The sequence below is a fragment of the Eulemur rufifrons genome, chromosome 3, assembly GCF_041146395.1.
Source record: "Eulemur rufifrons isolate Redbay chromosome 3, OSU_ERuf_1, whole genome shotgun sequence".
In the NCBI taxonomy this organism is placed as follows: Eukaryota; Metazoa; Chordata; class Mammalia; order Primates; family Lemuridae; genus Eulemur; species Eulemur rufifrons.
In genome coordinates, this window is record NC_090985.1 from 24,546,381 (window position 1) to 24,564,608 (window position 18,228).

Genomic DNA, 18,228 nt, shown 5'->3' on the forward strand with positions numbered 1-18,228 from the left:
CATTTCTGGGCCACAGGGAGAGGCCAGGGGAGTGGAGGACCACCAAAGGACACTCCTGTCCACCCTACCAGTCAGGGGCTGGAGTGGGCCAGATAAAGCCAATGGGCTGGGCTGGCAGGAGGGTCCTGAGGGACCCAGCCCAGCCAATACTTCCTGGTCAGAGCTGGGAGTTGAGGCTTCAGCAGAGAGGAAGCACCTGAGCCCAAGTAATCAGGCCCCAGTGTTGAGGGCTGAGTTCAGCCCCTCCCTCCTCTCTCACCCTCTCTCTTTCAGTTTCACTTTTGTTTTCCTGTCCGGGCCTTCTGCCTGTGGGGATCCGTGCACCAGGAGGGGTAAGCAAAGGAGTCCTGGTTGAGGGTGTGGGCTGGGGCTGCCCAGCAGAGGGGGTCTGGGTGTAAGTGCTGTCTGTGGGGCCACCCACAATCAGGGGGAACTGGGGAACACTGCAGAAAGGCCTGGGGAGGGGCAGGAGGGGTGGAGCAGGCATTTCTCTACCCAGCAGATGCCCTCTCCCAGGGTTGCCATGGCAGAGGTGGAGGCAGGGGCAGCAGTGGAGGTCCGCGGACTGTCCCCCGATGTGTCCGACGAGCTGCTGACTCTCTACTTCGAGAACCGCCGACGGTCTGGTGGGGGGCCTGTCTTGAGCTGGCAGAGACTTGGCTGTGGGGGCATTCTCACCTTTCGAGAGCCTGCAGGTGAGGGGGTGCCGGCTGAAGGGGCAGCCTGGGTGCCCTCATGCCCTGATGCCTGATGTTCTACCCAACCTCTGCCTGCAGACGCTGAGAGGGTCTTGGCCCAGGCAGAGCACGAATTACATGGTGCCCAGCTAAACCTGCGGCCAGCTCCTCCACGTGCCCCTGCACGACTGCTGCTTCAAGGACTGCCCCCTGGCACTGCACCCCTCCTTCTGGAGCAGCATGTCCAGGCCCTGCTACGCGCTGCGGGACTCCCAGTGCAACCCTGCTGCGCCATGGCCAGCCCCCGGCCAGACCGGGCCCTGGTCCAGCTGCCCAAGCCCCTTTCTGAGGCAGGTGAGAGGCGAGAATGGGGCTGAGGTGCTGGTTAGGGGAGATGCCCCAAACCAACGTGCACATTCTCCACAGAAGTCCGTGTCTTGGAGGAGTGGGCCCAGAATCTGGGCCTGGAGGGGGCCACGGTGTCCCTGGCCCAGGTGCCCCAGGCCCGAGCAGTGCGTGTGGTGGGGGGTACCCCCTCCGTAGACCTCCTGCTGCTGGAGCTGTACCTGGAGAATGAGCGCCGCAGTGGTGGTGGGGCCCTGGAGGGCCTGCGCATCCTACCCAGGCATCTGGGCACTGTCGTCTCCTTCCAGCAGTGGCAGGGTGAGTGGGGCAGGATGGACCCAGCTGAACCCCCCTTTCCCACAGAAACCTGATGGGCTTTCTGTCTTCTCCCTTCCTCCAAGTGGCTGAACGGGTGCTGCAGCGGGACCACTGGCTACAGGGCTCAAAGCTGAGCCTTGTCCCTCACTACGACATACTAGAACCCGAGGAGCTTGCTGAGGACACCAGTGGAGGGGACCACCTGTCCAAGCTGGGGCCTGGGGCCACCAAACATGCTCTCCTGAAGGCTGGAGGGCTGGCGAGGGCACTGAAGGGTACAGAGACTGTGACAGTGGGCTCTAGAGAGACCCCAGGGCAATCGGAGGCCTCTCTGAGGACAGGTCCAGCAGGGTCTCTGGGACAGGCTGAGCCAGTCAGCTCAGAGACCAGGGGGTCTCTGGAGCAGGAGGGGCCCATGAGCCTGGGGACTGTGGGGTATCCAGAGAAGGCTGAGCTGGTGACCCTGGAGTCCATGGAGTCTCCTGCCCTGGGGGAGATCTCTATGGGGGAGCTAGGGCAGGAGGGCCTGGTAGAAATTGCCATGGGCTCACCAGGGCAGGAGGGGCTAGTGGGTCCAGTGGAGATCACTGTGGGGTCTCTGGAGAAGGCAGGGCCAGTGAGCCCGGGGCGTGTGGGGATGCCGGGGCAGGTGGAGACGGTGCTGTCGATGGAGCCTGGGGCGATGCGCTTCCTGCAGCTCTATCATGGGGACCTTCTTGCTGGCCTGGGAGATGTTGCCCTCTTCCCACTTGAAGGAACAGATGTGACTGGCTTTCGGGTAAATGACTCCTTAGGATGCCTCACCTTTGGCCCCCTCCTCCCACTGGGGACTTTGAGTACCTTTCCTGTGCCCTAAACCTGCAAACTGCCTCTCCCCATGGTCCTGCAGCTCTGTGGAGCCCTGGCTCCATGCCAGGCAGCTGAAGAGTTCCTGCAGAGTCTGCTGGGCAGCATTAGTTGTCATGTGCTGAGCCTGAAGCACCCGGGCAGCGCCAGGTTTCTCCTGGGCCCAGAGGGGCAGCGCCTTCTTCAGGGGCTGGAGGCTCAGTTCCAGTGTGTCTTTGGGACGGAGCGTCTGGCCAGGGCCACCCTGGACACAGACCCTGAAGAGGTAGAGATGGAGTCCTGCCCCTGCCCTTTCTTATGCCCCAGACCCCAGGACCTCTGCCCTTGCCCAGAGGCTGATTGTTCTGACATCCTCTCCCTACAGGTGGACCCCACTGAGGCCCTCCAGATCCTCCCTGGCGGTGCCCACATCCTGTGGCCCCCAGACAGTATAGGCAATGACCGGGAGAACATGAGCCTGGGTATGGCTCCCTGGGAACCCTTAGCACGTCTTGAGGCCCTTGCTTGACCTCCTGTTCTGCCCTGCTCTGTATTTCCACCTGTCTAGTGACCCTTCCCAGGCCCACCCTGTACCTGCTAAACCTGCTAGCTATCTTTCACCCATTCTGACTCCACCTGTCTTCAGTGACACCCTGGCTGGGCCCAACCCCTGACCCAGTGGCCTCTCCCTGCTCCCAGAGGAGGTCCGAGAACTGCTGGCCACCCTGGAGGGCCTGGATGGGGAAGACTGGCTGCCTCTAGAGCTGGAGGAAGAGGAGCTTGAGGAACAGCCAAAGGAGGGGGCAACTCCAGGACACAAGGAGGGGGATCCTGTGGTTCCCAGCACTGGGGCACCTGGACGGCTGGAAGAGGAGGCCGCACTGCAGCTGGCCCTCCACCGGTCATTGGAGCCTCAAAGCCAGGTGGCTGAGCAGGAGGAGGCTTCTGCGCTACAGCGAGCCCTGGCCCTCTCCCTGCTGGAGCAGCCCCTGTCAGAGGTAGAAGAGCCCCCAGGTGGGGCGATTGGTGGTAGGGCCCAGCTGGTGGTGCACACAGCCTTTGAGCAGGACATAGATGAGCTGGACCAGGCACTAGAGGCTGCCTTGGAGGAACACCTCTGGGAAGAGACAGTGGGTCCTCAGAGCCATATGCTGCCCACAGAGCTATGTGCTCGCCTCGAGCGGTGCCATGGTGTGAGCATTGCCCTGCGTGGGGACTGCACCATCCTCCGTGGCTTTGGGACCCAACCTGCCCGTGCGGGCCGCCACTTGGCTGCACTTCTGGCAGGCCCCTGGGATCGGAATTTGGCCTTTCCCTTGGAAGCTTCAGGCCCTACCTGTGAGTCTGCATCCTGGACTGGGGGAGTGTGGGGTGGGCCAGCTATCAGGAGCTAGTGCCCCAGACATGGCCCTGACCCCCTGTCTCCCCATGTGTCAGTGCCAGAGGAGGGCCTGAAGGAGCCCTTAAGCAGGCTGGAGCAACTGGCAGAGAGCACTAGGGAGTTCCAGGAGGTGGTGCAGGCCTTCTACGACACCTTGGACACTGTCCACAGCAAGATCCGCATTGTCCGGGTGAGTCTGCTCTGTTTCACTGGCCTCATGGCCTCCTGGGCTCTTGGCACCACTAGCACCTTACAGAGTCTGTGGGCTGTCACTCTTGCCTACATCAAGGTCGGCTCAGTGCAGGCTGGAAAACTGATGGTGGGGGAAGAGGGGGAGGTAGCATGAGGCCTCCCAAGCCCCCTTCCCTGTCCAGGGGATGTTCACAAAGTCAAGTAGGGGAGACAGGAGGGCAGAAGTTAGCGGGGTCCCTAGAATCTGACAGGCCAGAGCGAGGGTCTCTGCTCTGCCAGTTACAGCCAGGTGACCAGGGACTGTGTGACCTTCTCCATGCCTCAGTTTCCTTCTCTAGAGCATGGGGCGGTGATGCCATCTCATGGCCATTGTGAGGATTACTTATTCCACAAATGTGTACCATGTGTTGTTCTGGGGGCTCTTCTGCCTCCAAAGGGGGCCACTTCATCAGGGAAAGGGCCAGGACTTGCTGCAGCTTGGCAGCCTCATCCTGTATTTTTACTTGCTAAATGTGGCAACCCTGAGCATGAGTGTGTTTCACAAAAGGCTGGGAATAATTGGTGGGGAGTCAGAGAGAAATTTCAGGATCCCAGGAGCCACCAGCCTATCTGGGCAGCTGAAGGAAGAAGGGGCTGAGAAGGAGGGACGGGAGGCCAGGGAAGCATGAGCACATGGGGTTATAGGAGGCAACAGGGGGATGAAGAAGGGAAATGGGGTCCACAGCATCTGCACTGCCTGAAGGAAGGTCTGTGGAGAGATGGTCTGTTGGCTAGTTGGTGTGGGTTGGGATGGAGAGTAAATAGGAGGTGTGGGCAGGGACAACAATGGAAATAAGCTGGTTACAGGAGGGAGTGATGGGAGAGTAGCCAGAGGGGAGAGCAGGGTTGAAGACAGAGGTTTTCCACTTGGGAAGACTCAGTGTGTTCATAGCTGAAGTGAAGGAATCCACAGAGATGTCTGGGTACAGCCAAGTGAGAAGGAAGTGACAATGGAGATCTGGGGTCACTGTGCTAGTGAGACTGGGCCGGGCACTCACAACTCTTGATGCTCAAAGTTTTGGGTGGGGCCAGCAGCATCAGCCTCTACCTGGAACTGGTCAGAAATGCAGAAAGAACTGCTGGTCTTCTCCAGACCTGGCCCAGTCACCTACCACCACCCACTACCACCACCACCACCACCACCACCACCATCACTACCACTATCACCACCATCACTACCATCACCTTCACCATCACTATCACTACCACCACCATCACCATCGCCATCACCACCACAACCATCACCATCACCGCCACCCACCACCTTCACCACCACCACCATCATCTTCACCACTGCCACCGATCACCATCACTGCCACGCACCACCATCACTGCCACCCACCACCATCACCACCACCACCACCATCCACCACCATCACCTTCACCATCACTGCCACCCACCACCATCACCATTATCACTGTCACCATCACCACCATCACCATCATCACCTTCACCACCACCACCCACCATCATCACCACTATCACCATCATCACCATCACCACCACGACCACTGTCATCATCATTACCATCACCATCACCACACATCACCATCATCACCTTCACCATTCACCACCACCTTTACCAATCACCATCATCACAATCACCATTACCTCCCATCACCATGATCACTCACCACCATCACCATCAACTTCACCATCACCACCCAGATGCACTGTGCTCATATCCTGCTGGTTTTGTTAATTACATGCACTTGGTTCTCCTAGTGAGCACCTTTATGACTTTAGATGGTAACACTTGAATCTTTCTTTCCCCACTAAACAACTTTAGAGACTGCTTCTTTCCTTCATGCACAGAAGATGAGGAGAATGGGCCTCTCTTCTCTCTTGCTTACTCCTTCCTCTTCCATCTCATGGTTTGGTCAGTTACATTATTTTATTTATTTATTTATTTATTTTATTTTATTTTATTTTTTTTTTTTTGAGACAGAGTCTCACTCTGTTGCCCAGGCTAGAGTGAGTGCCGTGGCGTCAGCCTAGCTCACAGCAACCTCAAACTCCTGAGCTCAAGCGATCCTCCTGTCTCAGCCTCCCGAGTAGCTGGGACTACAGGCATGCACCACCATGCCCGGCTAATTTTTTCTATATATATTTTTAGCTGTCCATTTAATTTCTTTCTATTTTTAGTAGAGGTGGGGTCTCGCTCTTGCTCAGGCTGGTCTCGAACTCCTGAGCTCAAACGATCCGCCCACCTCGGCCTCCCAGAGTGCTAGGATTACAGGCGTGAGCCACCGCGCCCGGCCTATTTATTTATTTTTGAGACAAGGTCTCACTCTGTTGCTGGGTAGAGTACAGTGGTGTGATCATAGCTCACTGCAACCCCAAGCTCCTGGGCTGAAATGATCCTTCTGCCTCAGCCTCCTGAGTAGCTGGGACTATAGATGCACACCACCATGCCCAGCTAATTTTTCTGTATTTTGGTAGAGATGAGGGCTTGCTCTGACTCGAGGTGATCTCAAACTCCTGGCTTCAATCCTCCCGCCTTGGCCTCACAAAGTGGTAGGATTATTGGCATGAGCCACCATACCCAGCTAATTGAAACTCTTTTTATTATGTAGTCAAAGTTTACAGACAAATTTCACATTGTATTCTATAACTATCATGAAGCCTCCATGCTTGGGCCATAGGTTGATAGACACACTGTGATAATGAAAAAATATCTACCATTGAACCATAGAGAAGGAAATTAAGTCCTAGTTATTAAAACTGTGTTGCATGAAAGAGAATGTTCTAGGATTCAAGGTTTAATAGCTTCTCATTTTTTTACTTACTTGATTTTTTTCTGGGTCATGCTAGATTGTTGGGTTACTCTTTGTGCCCTGTCACCCTCTTTCATGATTCTTGTGTTTAGTGGGAGTATCACCTTGAGTGGGTAGTAAACATCTTTGACTTTTAAGTTTATGGTGCCTTTTACAATTAGAGGTATTTTACAACTATAATTTGATATTAGTGTTAACTTTCCATGTTCTTACATGTCCTAATAAGTCCTTATTTGTCCTCATTCACTCTTCATTAATGGTTTGACTGGATATAGTGTTCAGGTTCAAAATATGTTTTCCCTCAGATATTTGAAAGCTGCTCTTTTTTTTACTTCTTTTTTTTTTTTTTTTTTTTTTTGAGACAGAGTCTCGCTTTGTTGCCCAGGCTAGAGTGAGTGCCGTGGCGTCAGCCTAGCTCACAGCAACCTCAAACTCCTGGGCTTAAGGGATCCTACTGCCTCAGCCTCCCAAGTAGCTGGGACTACAGGCATGCGCCACCATGCCCAGCTGATTTTTTCCTATATATATTTTTCGTTGACCAGATAATTTATTTCTATTTTTAGTAGAGACGGGGTCTCGCTCTTGCTCAGGCTGGTCTCGAACTCCTGACCTTGAGCGACCCACCTCAGCCTCCCAGAGTGCTAGGATTACAGGCGTGAGCCACTGCGCCCGGCCTTTTTTTTACTTCTTAAAAATTTTTTTCTTGGAAAGTTAAAAAAAAAATTCCTCCCTGGTTTCTTAGCATCTGGTATTGGTAGTGAGAAACCTAATGTAAGAATATGAGATTTTTCCCCCCATTTGTATATTGATCTTGTGTATGTGTGTGTGTGTGTGTGCACGCACTCTTGTAGGGTTTTCTTCCACCTTGAAGGTTGAGGTTTCCTGGCAGGTAGGTAAGTGCCAGGGGTGTGTCTTTTCCCATTGTCCTTCTTGGTATTTTATGGATCCTCTCCATCTGAAGATCTGCCTCCAGCTCAGGGAAACTGCCTTCCCTTGTGTGTTCCCGTGCTTTGGCGTCCTGTGGAGCTTCTGCTTTGAGCAAAGACCTCATGCTCCCTCACCTGCTCTCTCAGGGTTCCCTTCTCTCTTTAGCTTTGCACTCAGCCTCAGTTCCTTAACTCCATCTAGACCCGAAAGCTGGGTCTTTAGCTTTAACTATTTCATTATTTGGCTCAGCAGTCCCATTCTTCATGTAAGAACTCTCTTATTTTCAGACTTTTTCTTTTTTCATAGCACGTAGTCTTATTTATAAGTCAATATCATATTTTTTTGCATCACACTGAAGAGACTAGAATTTCTTTAAAAGCTTTTCCCAGGGCTGATTGTCCAGTTGGTCACCTGAGGCCTTCTCTCCCACCTGAGCCTTCCAACACTGAGAGGTCCGTGGGCATCTCTTGTGTTGGAAGTACAGTACCGTGGGCAGTGCAGGCACCTGGCCCAGCTTTTTCTGCAGAGGCCTGGCTTGGGGTGTGTGGGTGGGTCTGCCCACCTACAGGCCTCCATGGAGGGCTCAGACATCTCTGAGGAGACTCAGGCCTCTCTGGAATCCTTCTATGTTACTTGCCCCATGGACGTGCTGGGCAGAGCATGATGGGAACTGCTAGGTCTTCTCCAAACCCTGAACTCCACGGGAGCAGGGCTCTAGATTGCAGGGCTCAACTCTGCCCTGGGTCAGCCCAGGGGCACAGGGATGGCCTCTCAATTGCCTGTTCCTGACCGAGTCACCCTGGGCAGGTGGAGCGTGTGTTGCATCTACTGCTGCAGCAGCTGTATGAGCTGCACCGGGAGCGCCTGCTGCAGCGCTGTGACCGGCACCCGGTGGAGCAAGTCCTGTATCACGGCACAACAGCGCTGGCCGTGCCTGAGATCTGCGCACATGGCTTCAACCGCAGCTTCTGCGGCCGCAACGGTCAGGCCTGGGCTGGGCAGGGGCGGGGGCTCTGCCCACCCCTATGACTCTGACCTCCACCCGTCCTGCCCCGCAGGCACGCTCTATGGGCAGGGTGTGTACTTCGCCAAGCGCGCCTCCTTGTCGGTGCAGGACCAATACTCACCCCCCAACGCTGACGGCCACAAGGCGGTATTCGTAGCACGGGTGCTGACGGGAGACTATGCGCAGGGCTACCGCGGTCTGCGGGCGCCACCGCTGCGGGCCTCTGGCCACGTCCTCCGGCGCTACGACAGCGCCGTGGACTGCCTGGACCAGCCCAGCATCTTCGTCATCTTTCACGACACCCAGGCGCTGCCCACCCACCTCATCACCTGCGAGCACATGCCCCGGGCTTCCCCAGAGGACCCCTCTAGTCTCTTGGGCCACTCCCCGGCCACCTGACCAAAGAGGCCACCCTCTGGCGTCCTGCTCCCCAGGTTCCTCACTCCTCACTGCCCTCCTTCCTCTGGGGACGCCTCGGCCTCTTGCTGCGTGGGGCCGGGTTGGGGGCAAGGCGACAGCACCGGACGAGGAGGGCCGGGGCGGTCCTGTCTTGCGGACCCAACCACCAGGGGTCAGCAGAGCCCAGAGCCCCGGCCGCCACCACCCGTCTTGGCCACACCTTGCCCGAGCGCGGCTCTGTTGTTTGAATAAACGTTTAGGTGAAGCCAGGCGTAGTGCCTCTGGAGCTCTGGGAAAGACTTGTTTGGGGAGTGGGGGACCTCGTCGTGACAGGGGCGGGTCGGCTGCTCCGCGGGCCCAGGGTAGCAGACCAAGGCTACGCCGGGACAGAGTACGGGGCGTGGCCGAGCGCGCACCCGTGCGACCCCACGCCGTCCTGGTGTCACGCACGCTCGCCCCAACAACGTCTCCTTGCCTACCCGCCCGCTCTGTACGCTCGGAGAGCAGGCTGCGCCGACAAAGTGTGCGCACGCGGGGGTCGTACCCGCCGGGGACCAGATCTCGTGGGCATAGCTCACATGCTCTCGGCGGGGCCGGGGCGGGGCTCGGGCTAGGACTCGCCCCGCCTGCGCCGCCTCCGCGGCTCCCGGGTCCTAGCAGTCTGGCTGCGCCGCCGAACTGAGGAGAGTGGAGCCACCAGGAACGTAAGAGCAGGGCTGGGATGGAGAGGCGCACAGCGTGCGGCAGCCGTAGAGTCTGGGTGGGGGGAGTCCGGCCGCAGGCGACCCGGAACTAGGGGCCACGCTGCGGCCGATCCTGCCCTCCTCCTCGAGGGCAGCACCTCCCTGCGCGCCCGAGACTGCGGAACTGGACGGGCGGTGCCCCGGGTGTGGGCAGGGAGGCTGCTGGGGAGGCGCGGCTGGCCGCAGGGCTGCGGACGGGGCGCTGGAGCGGACGCGGCCCTTGGAAGAGCCGGTGGGGGGCGGGGGAGTGGCCCCCTGCTCTGTGCCCGCTGACTCCTCCCTAGCCCTTGGCCTGAGGGCGGAGGCACAGAGCCCACATTGTGCCCCCACACCAGCCCGCCCCCGCCTAGACAGAACCCCATTCACCTCCCACACGCCAGTGCTCTGGGGGACGGGGAGCTGGGGAGTGAGTACGCGTGGGTATGCGTGCGCTCTGGTTGCGCCTGCGGTGCCGGCGTACAGGACACGCAGGGTGGGCTGCAGGAGCGGCGACCCGGGCTCCCTCCCGGCCTTGCCGCAGCCGAGCTCCCACGGCCCACGCCGCTGCGGCTCCAGCTATTTATAGGCTGCCACTGCGGAGACCGCGGTGGGGCCGCGCGGGGCTGAGGTGCGGTGGGGTGATGGAGATTCCTAGAGACCGAAACAGCCTGGAGATGGAGGCTCAGTGTCGGGGGTGGGGGGTGGGTGTCCTTCCCTGATGCCCCAGTGAGGAGAGGGGCAGTGATCAGCGTTTGTTGATGGCCTCACTTGCCTGCTGATTCCAGGATTCGAGGAGAGGGAGCCCAGGTTTGGGAAGGAGGGAAGGGAGGCCGGTGTCTGGGTGACGATAATCACCCCGCTTCTGTGTGACAGGGTGAGAGTGGATTCAGTGCTGTGGATGGAGTGAGCCCCTAGGTATCAGGGTGCAGGGGTCTGGGTTTGGGTAACTAATAGTGGCAGTCAGTGCTTGCGGGTCAGGGTGGCAAGGGTGGTCACTATCTTGCTGATAGACTAGAGAGGTGAGGTTAGTGTCTCCGGAGTTGTCACCGTGTGGGGTATCTGAGAGACGGGCTGGAGGAAGGAGGGTTGTCAACATCTGGGTTGACGGTGTATGGTCCGTATGTGGATGAGGCAGAGCATAGGAGAACTGTGGGGGTCAGTGTCCAGATGATAGGGTGGATGGAATGGTGTCAGTGGCTAGGTGAGGAAGGTGGTCGGTCAGTGGCACCATCTTCTCCCTCCAGTGGTAGAGGTGTGACTCTTCCTGCCCCCGCTCCAGGAGGCATGTCAGGTGAGGACTCCGAGGTGCGGGCAGTGGCTGAAGATGTCTCCAATGGAAGCAGTGGCTCGCCCAGCCCTGGGGACACACTGCCCTGGAACCTTGGGAAAACACAGCGGAGCCGGCGAAGCGGGGGTGGCGCTGGGAGCAACGGAAGTGTCCTGGACCCTGCTGAGCGGGCAGTCATTCGCATTGCAGGTAACACCCGATGGGGCAACTCTTCAGCACACCTTGTTGTTTGGGCACATTTTGTGTGCTGTATGCAGGTGCTGGGACTGGGTGAGAAGATTGTTGAGATCTGTGGGTCAGGGAGGGCTCCTGCAGTTCCAGGTAAGTGCAGATAACACAGTGCCACCTGCTGGCCCCACCTGGGAAGCTGCAGTGGCCTGAGGTTGGGCTCCTTGCTGCAGTGGCACCATCACTGGCCTCATGACAAGGATCCAGTGCCCACATGTGACCATAACTTCTTGGGCTTCTGGGGCAGAGCTGCCCACCAAGCCCTTAGTCTTGGCTGCCACCAACGGGGGCAGGTGGGAGTGTATACGAGCAAGACAGGAGGGGGTGCCTGTTTGTCCAGAGCCCCAGCCCCTCCCTGAGCCAGGGTCTGGCCTTGCCCTCCAGTAGCTGCCAGTGTGGGGAGGAGAATGGGAAAGACACAGTGAGAGGCCCCGGGGAAGGGGTGGGCAGCTGGAGGGTGGCCCCTCCCTGTAGGAAGTGGGTGACCTAGGGCTGGGGGCCACTTGGCCAGATGTACTGTGAAAGGGAGGAGCCAGTGGAGGGTCTCTAGGCTTCTTTGCAGTACTGCCCTAGTCCACCACTTGGCCCCTAGGGGGATTAGGAGGCACCTGAATGGGGGCGGGAGGACTGCAGGAGGATGGGAGGGTGGACTGAGACTTGTCTGGAGAGGGCTGGGAGGCCAGGTGCTGAGCCTGAGGAGCTCGGTTGGTGGGAGCACAAATGTGGCTTGTGGAAGTGGAGAGGGACAGAAAAGAGTGCAGGAAGCTCTGTCGCCACCCTGCACCTGGCCCCTGAGGCCGGTGTGGGCAGTGCATGCCCTTCTGGCCTTTTCATATCACATACGGATTTTAATGAATGAGGTTATCTTTTTCCCACTTGAAAGGGTCAGGAATGTTCTTTCTCAGCCCTGACCTTCTTCAGCATCACCTTTAAAGATGTGGGGGCAGGGTGGAGTGCTGGGCATACCAGCAACCCCTGCTGCTGCCCGCAGTGGTCTTGGGCCATGTCTCTGTGCCATGATCTTCTTAGGACTGATTCCTAGAAGTGAGACTCTCGGTCACAGGGCATGCAGCATTTAAGGTTAGAGAGGTATTGCCAGGGGCGTTCTCGAAAGGAGGACATTTGTAATTGCTGGGAGAAAGGGCTTTGCCAATCTGATGGGTGGAAAATAATTGTTTTGTTGTTTTTAATTATTTTTTAGAAATTTTTGCAGAATTGTTTGAAAGTTAGGTGCAGACATCATGAGGTTTTATTCTTTTGTGTTTTTCAAGAGATGGGGTCTCATTATATTTCCAAGGCTGGACTCCTGGACTCAAGGGATGCTCCTGCCTCAGCCTCTCCTGTGGCTGGGACAGGTGTGCCACTATGCCCAGCTGTCTTTTTCTTTTAACACTATTTTTTTTCCTTGTGTAAATTGACTATTCCAGTTTTATGTGTAGTTTTTTCTTGTGTTTTAATAGCTACTTATATACAGAAGAGTCCAGCTCTGTCTATCTGCAATGTTGCAGTGGGAGAATTCCAGCCCAGGCAAAGGAGCAGGGGAGGGAGGAGGGCAGGGGCGCGCCTGGGGCGGCCAGGTGAGGTCGCTGCCTCGGCTGGGATCTGGGCCCGTTAGGGCCTACGGGGAGGGGGCCGCCTCGGGGCGGGGACCCAGGCGAGGGATTCGGGCCGTCGGCGGGCCGTGACTGAGTCGGGAGCGGAGCTGGAAGGGTTGTGCGCCCGCCGGGACGCGTGTGAGACCGAGTTTCGGAGCCCGCGGGGTCGGCCCTGGCCAAGCCAACGCGGGGAGGCGCTCAGCTGCCCGACTGCCCGGCCGCGGCTCCCCTGGGCCCGGCCCCCCGCCCCGCCCCGCCCGTGGGGCATCCTGGGTGCGGGGGCGGGGCGGGAGCGGCCTCTTTAAGTGGCCCGCGCGGCCGCAGGGACAGAACGGCCGCTCGGGGTTGAGGCTCCCTCAGCGCCGAGCCCCGCGCCCGCCGGCATGGCCGCCCTGCTGACGCCCGGCCAGCCGCCCGACGAGCAGGATTTCATCCAGGCCTACGAGGAGGTGCGGGAGAAATATAAAGGTACGGTGCCCCTCACCCCGTTCTGACCGCGCTGCCGTCTGGTCCGGCTGCTCCAGGTTGGCCAGCCTGACAACCTGGCCGCTGACCACTTTATCCACGGTGGCCGTCCAGATGGCGGCCCAGCCGGAGCCCGGCCACCCTGTTGGCCTGCCAGCCTTGCTCTTCCCCTGCCCCCAGTGCCCAGGGAAGGGGCGGGCACGCTGGGCTGAGCCCCCGCAGCCATGCCCTTAATAGGGCATCCTGAGGCATGCATGAGTGGGTGGGGTGGGCCGCTGCGTGGGTGGGTGCACCGAGGGCTTGTCAGTCCCCCAGTCAGGTTGGTGACCAGTGTGCGTGCCTAGCAGACACGTGAGTCAAGGCTGAGCCATCCCCCTGCCCCTCCTCTGGGGCGCGTCCCCATGGGGCAAGGGTGGCTGGGGCTGCCTGGCAATGGGTTGCATAGTTGTCGCCTCTCCTCACCTCCTCAAACTGGCTTGGGCCTGGGCTGCCACCTTTCTTTGGCAGGGACTCCTGTGGCACCCCTTCTCTGACCCCTGGGGGGCAGCTGTGGGCTGGGGAAGTCAGAGCAGCCCCTCTGTCTTCTCTAGAACATCAAGGTGGCCTGTCCACCCACTCTGTGGCTTTGACAGACCCCCATGTCCTGCTCCTCGCCTGCCCGGAGGCCGTGGACCTGCCCAAGCCCTCATTGCTCTTGCCACTCTTGCAGCCCAACTGCCTGGCTTGGGCTTGGGTCGCTGGGCTCTGAGCAGGCATGGACAGAGCCCTGGCTCCCAGCCCACAGAGGCTTAGAGGCCTGGGATTGAGCTGCTGGGGAGGGTCAGGGTGGGGGCCTCGGGCAGTGCCGACCACAGCAGGTTCCAGCTTCATGCGGCTGGTTTTGCTGGCTCTGCCCCCAAGGGCAGCTCAGGGAGAGAGGTCCTGCTGGGGCTCTGCCCAGGGCCCTGTGGTGCTGCTCTCCACTGTGTCCTAACCCAGGCAGGATAGTTTTCACTGTGCCTTGGGTTCATCTCTTCCAGGTGTACCCCATGACCAGCTTTCCTGGGCAGGGTGGATGTACTGCTGTGGTCCTCTTTGCTGGCCAGCCTGTTTGCCTGTGTGACCAGTACACCTGGGCCAGGGGAGATGCTCCTGTGAGAGTGGCTCTTAAGTCTAACCACTGCACCCCAGGGAGGCCTACCTGTTGCTCATGCTCTGCACAGCTGGCCCTGTCTTGGGGGGGTCCACCTGGACAGCTGCAGGGCAGGGGAGCAGCTGTCTTCTTGGGCCACAGTCTTCTTGGCAAACCCCAGGAGAGGACTGTTTATGAACTGGCCACTCTGTTTAAAGTGGGGATACCTATGCAGAGTAGTGTTTCCTTCTGGAACTCTCCTTGGTCTGGTCAGGTCTCTGGGCTGTGTGTGATGCCAGAGCCCATCCTGGCCCAAGGGGCTTTATTTCCTCTACTTGTGGGGTGGGGACGTACTTCCAACTTGTCCAGGAGTGGGGCCTGACAGATCCCATCTTGGTGCCCTCCCCCCCAGTTCCTGCGTGTGGGTGCTGGGGTGCCTACCTGAGGGGGGATTGTCGTGTGTGGTGGTGCAGCTGCCTACATGTGTATGGCACTGGCCTAAAAGTCACTAAGCAGGAAAGCAGGTGCCGAAGTTCCTTGAGCAGGACCGAGGTAAAGAGAGCGTGTGGGACATACTAGGTGCCTGAGCTCCTCAGCTCCTGGCTCAGACAAGGAGGTGGGGGAGGGGCTGAGCTTGTACTTGTGGCTGGGAGGCACAGGGTAAGGCTGAGCAGTGGCCTAGGGAAGGCCAGAGGTGACCCCATGTGCCCCACACCTCTTCCAGGCTTGGTCTCTGTGAGCCCCTTGGATGCCAGAGAGGGAAGAGGGAAGGACATGATGCCTGCTGTTGGCCAGTGACTGCCTGGGAGGTAGTACCTGAGTCACCTCCATTGTGAGCAGTTGGAGAAGGGATAGGGGAGTACCGCTCTCTTGGGCCCAGCTCAGCACTGGCCCACGCTGAGGAGGGCAGCAAGGCCCAGACCTGTACCCAGGGACCGCTGCCCAGCCTATCACTGAGCTGAGGAAGGTTCTGGCTTCTGCCTCCTGGCCTCCTCCCTGCTCTCACACTTGTTCCCAGCCCTGCCCTCCCTCACAGAGGCATCACCTCCCCTGTCTGACCCTTACCCGAGTGACCTTCACCCCTCCAGCATCTCAGGCCCTACCCTGGACATTTCATTCCCTGGCTCTCCCCGTGGAAATCCCCAGTCCTCCCTGTGCAGTTGGTCGGTCATGCTCCTCCCAGAATATTTTCAACTTCCTGTCTGCCCAAGCCCCTCACCCCTCCCCATCCTCCCTGCTTTCTCTTCAGGGCAGATTCCTCTGGGGCTGAGGCCTTTGGGGCCTGTGGTGGAAGAGCTCTGGTTGCCCCATGGGAGGGGACCTCCCATGCTAGGGGCTGTGGGCTGGTGACTTGCAGCCAGCGAGCCTAGCAGCAAAGGGGTCATGACCCCCTCAAGCCTGGCCTGTGACAGCTCGCTGAGGCTGAGCCACCCTGCTATAGGGTGGCTCATAGGAGCCTGGAGAGGCCTGTGTTCGGGTGCAGGAGGGCAGGAAGGGGTTTGGGGGAGAGGTGAAGTGATGTGGGTGACTGGAGAGGAGAATATTTGGTGACAGAGGAGCAGCCTGAACCCCAAGCAGTACTGTACACCCAGCAGGCAGGGCCTGTCCTTGGGGTCAGGGCATAAGGTGCAGGGCGGGGAATGGGGAGTGGGGCCAGCCAAGGGACCTGGGCAGCCAGGGTAGAGACTTTAAGCTTGTCTTGTCAGGGATGGGACTGGGGTGGAAACAGAGTCAGTGTGGATCCGAGGATAGGGCTTGGGGATGGATGACCAGGCTGATGAGATGGTCTTGGAAGGGCTAGTAGGTGTGAGAGGGGCGGGCAGGGGTAAGTGCTGTTGGTGAGTGGGTGGGGTTGATCCCTGCAGAATGCACCCACCTGGGAGACGCCCATTGGTCTGGGGAAAAGGTGGGGCTGGAGAGGGGCCAGGAGGAGCCATTAGTGTGTCCATGGGGCATGAGCCAAGTATGTGGCCTATGCTTTCTTTAAGACCCTCGCAAGCCCTGGGCCTACTCGGTGCTGTTGTACCTGGCCTCTCCTCACATGTCCCCACTCTCTCCCATTCTGGCCTCTGAGCTTGGGTTTATCTCTGTCTCTGGCACTGGCCGCAGCCCCTCGGCCAGCATTTGCAGGGTGTTTTCATGGGTGAGTGGGTTAGGGTGTGGGGTATCATCTGCAGTGGCTGGAGCTCAGTTGGCAGAAGCAGAGGCTAGCAGTTATTTGGGGCTCTTTGGAGAGAGTTTTTGGTCTGCATTTACTGTCAAAAGTAAAATATGCTAAAAAAAAAAAAAAAAAAATCAAGCACTGTAGAAGTACATGAAAAATGGTGAGAGTACGTCTCTGGCCCCCAGTCTTACTGGCTGGGATGACCACTATGTGCATGCATGAAAGAGGGAGAGAGAGAATGCAGAGATGTGGCCTGTCTTTACAGTGAGCTCAGATGGTAATTTCCTCTGGAGCCACTGGCTTTCCATGTCAGCACAGATTAGGTCAGCCTCATGCTGAGTATCACTATTTTTTAATAGCAGCTTTATTGAGATGTAATTCACATGCCATACAATTCACCCATTTGAAGGGTACAATTCAGTAGTTTTTGGAATACTCAGAGTTGTGTAGCCATCACCACCATCAATTCCAGAATATTTTTGTCACTCAGCCCCTGGCAACACTGATCTACTTTCAGTCTTTATGCATTTGCCTGTGTTGAACATTTCATATGCGTGGAATCATACAAGACTTACTTCACTAAGCATACTGCTTTCAAGGTTCATCGTGGTATACTGTCCATCAGTACTGCTTTCCTTTTTATGGTAGAATAATATTCCATGGTGTGGATATACCAACTTTTGTTTATGCATTTGTTAGTTGGTGGATATTTGGATTATTTCTGCCATTTGGCTGTTAGGAATGATGCTACTATGAACATTTGCATGTAAGTTTTTGTGTGGATGTATTTTTTTAATTTCTCTTGGGTAGAAACCTAGGAGTGGAAATTCTGGGCCATGTGATAATTCTATATTTAACCATTTGAAGAACTGCCAGATTGTTTTTCAAAGTAGCTGCACCATTCTACATTCCCAACAGTAATATGTGAAGTTTCCAATTTCTTCACATCCTCACCCATACTTGTTATCATCTGACTTTTTTATAGACATCCAATTCTAGTGGGTGTGAAGTGGTTTTGTCATTGTGATTTTGATTTGCATTTGCATTTGATTTGATTTGCATTTCCTGATGGCTAATGATGTTGAGCATTTTTTCATGTGATTATTGGTCACTTATATATCTTCTTTTGAGAAATGTCTATTCAAATCCTTTGTTCATCTGTAATCCTAGCACTCTGGGGAGGCTGAGGCGGGTGGATCATTGGAGCTCAGGAGTTCGACACCAGCCTAAGCAAGAGCGAAACCCCGTCTCTACTAAAAATAGAAATTATATGGACAACTAAAAAATATATATATACAGAAAAAATTAGCCGGGCATGGTGGTGCATGCCTGTAGTCCCAGTAACTCAGGAGGCTGAGGCAGTAGGATTGCTTGAGCCCAGGAGTTTGAGGTTGCTGTGAGCTAGGCTGATGCCACAGCACTCTGGCCTGGGCAACAGAGTCAGACTCTGTCTCAGAAAAAAAAAAAAAAAAAAAATCCTTTGTACATTTTACAGTTGGGGTTTTGTGTTGTTATTATTAAGTTATAAGTGTTCTTTATATACAAATCCCTTAACAGATATATGATTTGCAAAAATTTTCTCTGATTCTATGGGTGCCTTTGATGGTGACCTTTGAAGCACATACTTTTAATTATTATGAGTCCGGTTTATCTATGTTTTCTTTTTTGGTTGCTTTTGCTTTTGATGTCATATCTAAGAAACCATTGCCCATCCAAAGTCACGAAGATGTATGCTAATGTTCTCTGCTAAGAGTATTATAGTTTTAGC

At 56.7% G+C, this 18,228-nt stretch overlaps 2 protein-coding genes across 4 annotated transcripts in view; both read left to right on the top strand.

Annotated features, from left to right (window-relative positions):
- Nucleotides 1-305: 305 nt before the first annotated feature.
- PARP10 (poly(ADP-ribose) polymerase family member 10) lies at nt 306-8,960 on the top strand. The gene is made up of 11 exons (XM_069466779.1): nt 306-332; nt 503-695; nt 777-1,031; nt 1,104-1,340; nt 1,424-2,118; nt 2,230-2,451; nt 2,551-2,647; nt 2,865-3,503; nt 3,603-3,736; nt 8,290-8,464; nt 8,541-8,960. Exons 2-11 carry the CDS (start codon nt 503-505, stop codon nt 8,885-8,887), a joined length of 2,994 nt encoding a protein of 997 aa, XP_069322880.1. The 5' UTR covers nt 306-332; the 3' UTR covers nt 8,888-8,960.
- A 1,933-nt stretch (nt 8,961-10,893) lies between these two features.
- PLEC (plectin) overlaps nt 10,894-18,228 on the top strand; it is a 58,870-nt gene continuing 51,535 nt past the window's right edge. For 2 of the 3 annotated variants that reach the window (XM_069466790.1, XM_069466781.1), the window contains exon 1: nt 10,894-11,086. In XM_069466790.1, coding sequence (XP_069322891.1) covers nt 10,894-11,086 — 193 coding nt within the window. Of the gene's footprint in view, nt 11,087-13,103; nt 13,189-18,228 lie in introns of those variants that run through there. The other variant, XM_069466787.1, reaches the window with a different exon arrangement.